The sequence below is a fragment of the Penaeus vannamei genome, chromosome 37 (assembly GCF_042767895.1).
Source record: "Penaeus vannamei isolate JL-2024 chromosome 37, ASM4276789v1, whole genome shotgun sequence".
Taxonomy (NCBI): domain Eukaryota; kingdom Metazoa; phylum Arthropoda; class Malacostraca; order Decapoda; family Penaeidae; genus Penaeus; species Penaeus vannamei.
The window spans coordinates 15039366-15049365 of record NC_091585.1 but is presented as its reverse complement, the minus strand read 5'-3'; the positions used below and the strand labels follow the sequence as shown (position 1 = coordinate 15049365).

Below are 10000 nucleotides of genomic sequence, written 5' to 3'. Positions count from 1 at the left end.
AGAAATACGAACATACGCACACACGCCCGCACGCCCGCACACACATACACACACAAACACAAACACATACGCACGCACGAACACACAATCATATGCACGCAAGGACACTATTATGGACACTGCACACATATCCAATTGCATGTACAGTATCAGGCAGCCTTATCCCTTTTGAATTATACAGAATTCAGTTTCATCCTTGATTTTCATCTTCACTTTTTTTAAATTCAGACTCAGTGCCAGTCTTGAGGTTCATATACCGAGACAATCAACCAGTTCGATTCAATTGGTTGAACAAGAGAGTGATTTGAATGAATATGAAGTCAATTTCCAACAGCCAGACCAGTAAACAATTTCCTTTGGTGTATTTCTCAGAGCCTTCACATGTTGCTGATCCTGTTGGGGAGGAGGAAAGGTGCACGGAGCAGCGGGGTCGTCTGGCTGTATTGGCTGTTCTCGTTAGTGTGCAGCCTCCCTCAACTCTACTCTTTCTTCAGCGGATTAAACGGAAGAGTGAGTGGCTAGTTTTTTCCAGTTGTAATATGAAAATGGTTTTCATTCGCTCTTAATAAGTGATTTTATGTTACTGACATCCACTTTTGTTTGTTTATTCACTTTTAGATCAGATAAACAGACAGATAGAATTGTTGGCAGATAGATGGATGGCATGTCATAGATATAAAAAAGTAGATACACAAATGGGTATGATTGTAGATAGAGATATACATGCGTGTATAATATATATATATATATATATATATATATATATATATATATATATATGTATATATATATATATATATATATATATATATATATATATATATATATGTATATTGTGTGTGTGTGTGTGTGTGTGTGTGTGTGTGTGTGTGGACGCGCACACACAATTTTGATGTTCTGTTTATTTGAATATCCCAATTTTTTCAACAAACGTTTTCATTCCCATTTTGCGCCCTCCGTGTCCACAGATCCAGGGTGTTCCCCGCACCGTCGCCGCCTCCTTCATCGTACAGTTCCTGTGTAACGTCGCGCTGTTCCTCGCCTCCTCCTTCAGCGACCCCCCCTCTGCCAAGGAGGGCGACGCGTCGGAGGTAAGGACTTCTGGTGATTCATTTACTTTGACCAGAAAAAGTCTCTTGTTTAACATTACATTTTCATCTCAGAATATTATTTTCACAAATAATGGCCCGTGTTCGCCATATTGGTCCTTTCTTACCAAAATGAGATCGACATATTTTGTTATACCAGGTGATATTGTAGTTTCTTCGAAAATAAGGTCCCTTGTAGCACTGATTTCTTATACCAAACTTCTGTCCGTAAAATAAATAAAGTTCTTTTGTGTCTTACCATGAATTTGGCCTTTATTTCCTCTACCATAAATTTAGCCTTTATTCCCTCTACCATAAGTTTAGCCCTAGTTTCTAATACCACAAATTTTGTCCTATTTTCTCAAAATTTCCCTCTGTTGCTCTCACCATAGTTGCTTCGATAGGGATTCGATATTTCATTACCTCTTGTGGTGCCTGTTCCTTCAGAAGCCGTCTCCGCTGCTGCAGGCGTCCCTCCTAAGCCGCCTCTTCTTCTGGTGGTCTCTGCCTCTCGTCTGGCAAGGCTGGAGACGCCCCTTGACCTCGGATGACCTGTGGGACATCGAGCCACAGAATTCTTCCTCGACGCTCGCGGTTCGGTGGGATCAGGCTATCAACAGGTGCAGGTGTGTGTGTATTTCTCTGTGTGTATGTATGTGTATGTGTGTGTTTATGTGTGTGTGTTGTATGGACATGGGCATTAACTTGAGCATGACCTGTTCTTAATTACCATCAACTTATTCTTCACTTCCAGAGACAAGGAATCCACTTCACCGGCACACAGATCGCAAAGGAGAGCCCGCTACGAAAGGGTCGCGAGGCCAGGCAGCGACGGCTCTCTCCCGCTCTGCCTGTGGAGGATGGCGAGGGGCGCCTTCCTCGCCTCGCTGCTCTTCTACTCCCTGTCGGAGGGCTTGCGGTTCCTCACTCCTCGGATCCTCGGGTGAGTCGCATCATGTGACGACTGCGTGATGGGTCGTCTCACACGCGGGTCGGCCGCCGGGTCTTAACATGCTGCTTTATCCAGTGTCTTTTATACACACGCACACACATATAGGTACAGGTGTGTGTGTGTATGTAGACTGCATATACAGGCACACATATGCAGGCTACATATATGTTTGTGTGTATCTATGCTTGTATGTATATATATACATGTATATTTATATATAATTTTATATATTTATATGCACACACACACGCCCACACACGCACACACACACACACACACACTTCATACACAGTTCTTCAATCGATCTGATCAGCGATATTCAAAATCGTTTCCCCAACATCAGCACAACATTTGCCTCACACTCGACCTTCCCTCCTCATTTCCCTCCCTCTTTTTCCTCTTCTTCAGTCGAATCATCCATTTCGTGGCGGGAAACGACGAACCCGGATGGCGTGGCTACTTCTACGCCGTCTCCCTCTTCCTGTCCTGTGGCGCGAGTTCTCTGCTCAAGAACGTTTTCAACTACAAGATGTATTGTCTTTCGGCGAGGATCAGGTCGGCCATCATGACGGCTGTGTATCGTAAGGTGAGTGAGGATGTGTGGATTGGGTTGTTCTGTTGTTATGGGGGTATGTACCGCGTTCATGTTGACAAATGTTGGAAAGGTATGAGTGAGAATGGATATATCTTCTCAATGGAAGAGATGTATTTAACTGGTTTCGAGTATATCTTCGTCGGAAATGCGTAAAGATGTATTCGAAACTGGTCAAATATTTCTCTTGTATTGTGGAGATATTTATGCTCATTCATACTTTTTTTACAGGTTGTTAGCTCGACGGTTAGGACGGTTAGATTTTTATTTATTATTATTTTTTTGCGATTTAATATTCACTTGGAGTTTTCTTGAATATTGGGCCATTTAATTGTATTTCTTAACTGTATGTGTTAAGTACGACGGTTAAGACGCTTAGGTCGTCGTCTTTTTTTTATATATTTTTTTTAGTTTAGTTTATGACATCTATTTCACTTCAAATTTTCTTGAATATGGGCCATGTGATTGTACTTCTCAACTGTATATCTTAAGTGCGACGGTTAAGACGCTTAGATCGTCGTTTTTTTTATTACGTAACATCTATTTCACTTCGACTTTTCTTGAATTCTGGCCCATTCTTGTCCATTCAGCTGCATTTTCTTATCATTTCTCCATTTCCTCTCTCCGTCGCAGGCTCTCTCCCTCTCGGGAACGGCTCGTCGTGAGTCGAGCGTCGGCGAGATCGTTAACCTGATGGCGGTCGATGCGCAGATTCTGGGAAGGATTTTTTCGCCGATTTGCTTCGTCGTTACCTTCCCTGTGATCATCGTCGCCTCCATCTCCTTTCTTTGGCAAGAACTCGGTAAGATGGTCTGCCTGCTTTTAATTGTGTTTATTTTTAGGTTTATAGTCGAAAGCGATGAAAAGAAATATCAGACACAAATATTAATGAAAGATGAGTGGCGTCTTTTTATAAAAGAAATATTTTATGCTTGCTTTTCTCTTTTTCTATTTATCAATACGGTAATGTGTTGTCATTATATATATATATATATATATATATATATATATATATATATATATATATATATATATATATATATATATATATATAATGTGTTTCATGATCCGCTGTCTGTGAAATATGTTCAGCCAGCATCGCTTGTTGATGGACTGTAATGTCTTTATTTTTTATGAGCATGAAAGTCTTGTATTCAAGTTATTTTACTTTTATTTGACGTATTAGAGTTATCTGACTTTTGCTTGAATTGTTTTAGTTACTTGACTTTTAATTGAATTGTATTAAAGTTATTTGACTCGTATTCAAATAACATTTACGTGATTTGATTTGTTTTATCTAATTCGCTCGCATGAACCAAATTTTATCCTAATTCTTACAACATAGGAGCGAGTGTGCTGGCCGGAGTAGCGGTCTTGGTTCTCCTGGTTCCGCTGACCAGCTTCTTGGCCAACAGGGTCAAGGTCCTCCAACAAGCCAATATGAAGTTCGGAGATCAACGGGTGAAGATGATGAACGAGATCATTAGTGGAATTAAGGTGAACAATTGTTATTTTGTTATTGTTTGGAGGATTTATAATCATCCGTAGCCTGTTGGAAGAGAAACAAAAGATTTTTTTCTATATTAGTCGTTCTTGACTTGTGAAAGTCCTTTTAAATTACTTTTCAAATGAGTGACCTGTCGTGTTGGTATAACTGTGTTCCTTCAACATGCCGTTAATAAACACGTCTAATATGTGTATTATTTTGCATGCAATGACCTGGCAGGTATTGAAATTGTATGCTTGGGAGGGGGCCTTCTCGAGCATGGTAGACAAGATCAGGAGAAAAGAAATGAATCTTCTACAGAAGGTGGCCATTTATAGAGCCCTCAATTCTTTCTTATCTGGCACATCTCCATATACAGTAAGTTATTAGCAGTAAATTACTGAAACAAACTCGGCAATAGTGACATACTTCATATGAAAGTTCATGCTTCTCATATCTTGATATCAGCGTTTATCTACAGGAATTTCAATCACTAATGGTCCTAAAGTGATTATTCCATTATTCTCCGATGCAGTAATAGTTTCTCTCACTCTTCAGGTCGCTCTGGCCACCTTCACGACATACTTGCTAGTGTCTCCAGAGAATATTCTTGATGTAGAAAAAGCCTTCGTGTCTATATCATTATTCAACATCATGAGGATACCAATCTGTAGGCTGCCCATCCTCGTCTCCGACATAATCCAGGTATGAAGTTGATGAATGTGAACACTGAGCGGGGACCTGATCATAATGCAAGCCTTTGTTTGTCAATGATCAATAGTCCAGCTTGTCTTCCTCTCATTACTATCACTCCTCTTCATAGTTTTTGAAAAAGCGTTCTCAAAGAAACTCTTATTCTCTGCTACTAGAGTATGATATACTAATCGTCTAGAGTATAATTGAGTTAGACCAAGATGGTTAGTCTATGCTCAGGGTTCCTGTGTGCAGTATTAGGAAAACCAGAACCTAATTTTCCCATAAGATTATGACTTCACAAGACTATATGCCCCCTATTGTCAGCGGTATTAACAATTTACCAATTTCTGAAGGCAACTGTGGCTTTAAAGCGACTCCAGAAGTTCACCAATGCAGAAGAACTGGATCTAACAGCTGTAGTCAGAGATCATACTGAAGGTAATTGCATTTATTGCATTTTTTACTCACGGATCATCATTTTGTAATTTACAATACGACCACATTCTGTTATGCGTTTTTCATATACACAATTTGTTTTTGTTTTTCTATATGCTTCGTTCCACATTCGTACTGCTTATATGAAATTTTCTTGAAAACCTACAGGAAAGATTTTTTTTTATCAAATATTCCATGTTTCTGACAAAGAACTATCTTTTAGTCAATGCTATAGTCGTTCGAGGCGGCAAATTCACCTGGGCGGGCGACGAAGACCAGGCAACCTGGGAATTGAAAGACATCAATCTGGAAGTTGGTCACCGGAAACTGGTGGCAGTGGTGGGATCCGTGGGTGCTGGCAAGAGTTCTCTCATCTCGGCGCTCCTGGGGGAGATGCGGAAGCGAGAGGGCAAAGTTGTTGTCAATGTAAGTGTGCTAGTTTATATTTGCATTTATACTGACTTTTAAATTCCATCTCAGTGCTTCTGAACTTATGTTTAGGAAAAATTGCATTATCCATTATTATAAACAGTGACATTTGTACCGACTAAAAATCCATCTCAAAACATCTGAACTTATCAAAAGGATGAATTGCAGTATCTATATAAACAGTGATAGATACTTTTCCCCTGCACTCAGATAAAATGTAAACTCAAAACTAACATTGCAGTCTCAATAACAACAAAGTGAGATCTAGATGAGTTAAATATAAACAAAGAACATGTGTTAAAACAAAATTTGATTTTATTTTCTTATCTGCTGTGTGTATCTATAATGTGAAGATTCTAATGAAGGTTACGTTTGTAGGGCCGCGTGGCATATGTGTCCCAGCAGGCGTGGCTCCAGAATGCCACCTTGAGGGACAACATCATCTGGGGTCAGCCTTTCGATGACAAAAGGTACCGACAGGTGGTGACAGCTTGTGCTCTCCAGCAAGACCTTGACATGTTCCCTGGAGGTGACATGACAGAGATAGGAGAAAAGGTCAGAGAAACTTTTCAAATGAACATTTGTGTGGCAGATTACAGTAAATGAAGTTACGTGTTTTTTTTTTTTTTTTTCAAATATCTCTCATAATGCATTTCATATCACTTAGTGAAAAAGATATCACTATTAAATGGCCAATATAATATTTTTGCATCTAGGGCATCAACCTGAGTGGTGGCCAAAAGCAGCGCGTGTCCTTGGCTCGTGCTGTCTACAGTGGTGCTGACATCTTCTTGCTTGATGACCCTCTGAGTGCTGTCGATGCCCACGTTGGTCGATTCATTTTCGAAAATGTCATCGGACCTCAGGGTATTCTGAAAGACAAGGTATGTGGATGCAGAGTACAGTATTTTTTTTCTTAAGAATAGCCTAAGTAAAGCTAGATATTCATTTAGCTAATAGCAAAGGGGAACTAACCTTAGCATGTATACATGTATTTTCAAATTTGTAGAGAAACCTCATTTCGCTGATCAGTCACCTATGATTCCATCCAGACTCGCCTTTTGGTGACCCATGCTGTGACCTTTCTACCTCGAGTGGATGAGGTCATAGTGATCAAGGACGGCCAAATGTTGGAGAAAGGCACATATACCAACCTTGTAGCCAAACAGGGAGACTTCGCCAGCTATGTACTGCGGCACCAGAATGAAAACGCAGAAGACAAATCCGAAAAAGGTAGGAGAGTAACGGAGAAGGTACAATGAAAAAAATTGTAGGGGAAGAGATCTTAGACTGAGACACATACACACAGGCTGTATTTCCTTAAGTCGTAGATCATAAATTTTCACCTTTTTTTCCCAACACACGCTCTGTTTTCAAGCAGTACAGCACTTCATAATTTTTTTCTTCGGCAGATCTGAAGCTGTCGAGAGCTAATTCTTTCCTTCGTCAGGAGTCGTCGGAGTCCAGCAAGTCTTATGTTCACAACAACAACAGGTAAAAGAAAACAGAGCAGCTGATATAAGTAGCTGGTGTCCAACTTCAGGAATTTTCAAGAAAAAAGGCATTATCAAACATTTGTGAAAATATGACAAAAATATGTAACATTTTTTTATGCAAAATTAGTTTAACGCTATTATACCAAACTTGAGTAATGAATATGTAAAAATTATTTAAAACTATTGCCATAAAAAGGATGTTTTATGGAGAAACAAGTGAATGTAGAGGAATTCTAACATATTAGTTTTATGTGGTAGGGACATGCCGATGTTCATCATGAAGATCAATGATGATGAAAAAGAAGAGACAGAAAAGATGCGAAAGAAAGAGGACGTTAGAAGCAGAACGACCAGAGGACAAACGCTAGTGCAAGAGGAAACATCTGAAACAGGAAAGGTGGGAGAATGTATTGTATGAATTATAGTAAACGTATTATTAAATTTAGTACCACATGGCTATATGGGGTTAGATAGAAATTTGATATTGAAAATATATATTGAAAGTGTTCATATATCCATGCATATGTCATCTGCGTATACAAAAATGGATGTGTATATGGATGAGTGCATGTATACGAATCTATTTTTGTTTGCTTTTCTTCCTTGAGGAAATCGAATCATAACATCCCCTAATACAACATAATGCGTTCACAGATATCTCGACACGTCTACCTAACATATGGAAAATCTATAGGTTTAGTTTATACTGTGGTTCCTCTGGTCTTTATAGCTCTTGGACAGGTAAGCATATATTCTGTGCCAACGTTTTAAGATTATTTAACAGTAATAGGCGGCCTCATGGCACCAAGAGTAATTACTGTGGAACATAAAGTGAAACAAACACATCTTTATATCTCCACTTCATTTGTATTAAGCTTCTTGCAACTTTGGTTTCAGACTAGTTATATTAGCAGTAATTTGTGGTTGTCAAAATATTCCTTCACAAGCGCAAACGATTCCGGTGGCGCAAACATTACTTCGAGAAGATTCGCTGTCAGCCGAGAAGTGTTCCTGCTTGGCTATGGGGCCTTTGGAGTCGCGCAAGGTAAGCAACTGTCTCTCTTCTTTATTGTGTGTATGCGTTACAGGAGTTATTGCAGGATTATGTACATATAGTACATTCATCTCGGTCTATTTATGGCGTATTTGTTGTTGATAGTAATAATCATAATAACAGTGGTAGTGATGGCTTTTGTTCTACTTGCTGCACATTCCATCTCCATTGACAGCCTTGTTCCTGTTCCTGGGAATGCTATCGTTAATGCAAGGATGCCTAAGGGCGTCGCGGACCCTCCACCAGCGCCTTCTGCAGAGCGTCATACGCCTCCCCATGAGCTTCTTCGACACCAACCCCAGCGGGAGGATCATCAACAGGTTCAGCAAGGAAATCAGCGTCTTGGACATCATCCTGCCGGACGTCGTCTCCGCCTCCTTCGAACGCTCCTTGCAGGTGGGAGGGGTCGATTTGTGAGGCGGATTTGCAGAAGCTTCCTCGGTTGCTCTGAACTTGATACATTGTTGACGTACCATCTTGTCTCTATCAACAATAACAGATAGATAAATAAATATGTTAGTTTGTGTAGACATATCCATAATGTCTAAAACATTCTTGATTTCCAGGTTATCATAATCATAATCATGATCATCGCCGCCATCCCCGCCGCTGGCCTCTTCGTGGTGCCGATCATGGCCCTTTACTACGCTGTCCAGTCTTTCTACATCGCCTCGTCAAGACAACTCAAGCGCATTGCGTCCGTCTCAAGATCCCCTGTGTACTCTCACTTCAGCGAGACCCTTCAAGGTGAGGCAAATCATATCACGAGAAAGCACATTTAGGCCTATAGGGGTTCGCCTGTGTAAAGCACTTGTAGGCCTATGGGTGTTCGTGTGTGTAAAGCGCTTGTAGGCCCACGGGTGTTCGCGTGTATAAAGCACTTGTAGGCCTTTGGGTGCTCGTGTGTGTGCACATGTAGGCCTATAAGAGTTTGCGTGTGTAAAGCACATGTAATCCTATAGGTATTCGCGTGTGTAAAATTGCAGACTCGCGGATATGGCTGTATGATAGCAGATCACATGTCATAACTGTTGTTGCATGTAGTTTACCTTTGGAAGGTAAATTTACCATATAAGATTGCCAAAGCGAGAATCTTACGAAAATAGCGCCTGTGATGAAGAATTGTGGTGTTTGACTGAAGTGAAGTGACAATAGTACTGATTTTGTGACACTACTTTCCTTGCTTCTACCAAATATGTAAATTTCCTTGCATAACTGGCAAGTACATTTTATAGTTAATCAACAGGCAAAGCAGGACTCACATCCTCACTCACGTGCACATGCAATAAAGGCTTTGCTGCTAGTAATATCGGTCTTCATCTGGTCTTCGTAAATTTCTCATCCGTTTCTCTTGCCTCTCAAAAGAAAAGAACAAAAACGAAAATCTTAAACGCCATTTTTTGCATTTCATTTATAATTTGTCTTCCAGGAGTGTCCATAATCCGAGCGTTTAAAAAGCAACAAGAATTCTACGAGGACTCTCTTCATAAGATCGATTTCTCGCTGAAAGCTGTGTACGCCAATACCGCTATCAACAGGTGAGCTACTACGAGCCCATTTTATTTTTAGGTAGTGACTATTGGTACGGCAGAAAAAAACCCCGGTTGGTGTTCTGCGCATGCGTGGGCGGAACAAGATGACACGAAAAGATGGTACCACTCTCAATTAGGTTCGGTTCAGTTAGGTTAGATTAGGTTAAGTTAGTTTATGTTAGGTTGGATTTATATCTGTTACCTGGGAATGATGTTTATATTCGTATACGCATATATGTG

At 40.2% G+C, this 10000-nt stretch overlaps 1 protein-coding gene across 1 annotated transcript in view; it reads left to right on the top strand.

Moving 5' to 3' along the window:
• LOC113805021 (multidrug resistance-associated protein 1) overlaps positions 1-10000 on the top strand; it is a 19101-nt gene that overhangs the window by 4871 nt on the left and 4230 nt on the right. Inside the window, exons 5-25 of the mRNA XM_070115167.1 lie at positions 373-510; positions 969-1091; positions 1536-1714; positions 1843-2031; positions 2449-2626; positions 3266-3434; positions 3978-4129; positions 4359-4496; positions 4677-4823; positions 5168-5252; positions 5473-5675; positions 6057-6233; positions 6395-6562; positions 6731-6911; positions 7091-7172; positions 7433-7571; positions 7829-7915; positions 8072-8219; positions 8404-8624; positions 8795-8975; positions 9658-9766. Coding sequence (XP_069971268.1) covers positions 373-510; positions 969-1091; positions 1536-1714; positions 1843-2031; positions 2449-2626; positions 3266-3434; positions 3978-4129; positions 4359-4496; positions 4677-4823; positions 5168-5252; positions 5473-5675; positions 6057-6233; positions 6395-6562; positions 6731-6911; positions 7091-7172; positions 7433-7571; positions 7829-7915; positions 8072-8219; positions 8404-8624; positions 8795-8975; positions 9658-9766 — 3194 coding nt within the window. The remainder of the gene's footprint in view (positions 1-372; positions 511-968; positions 1092-1535; positions 1715-1842; positions 2032-2448; positions 2627-3265; positions 3435-3977; positions 4130-4358; positions 4497-4676; positions 4824-5167; positions 5253-5472; positions 5676-6056; positions 6234-6394; positions 6563-6730; positions 6912-7090; positions 7173-7432; positions 7572-7828; positions 7916-8071; positions 8220-8403; positions 8625-8794; positions 8976-9657; positions 9767-10000) is intronic.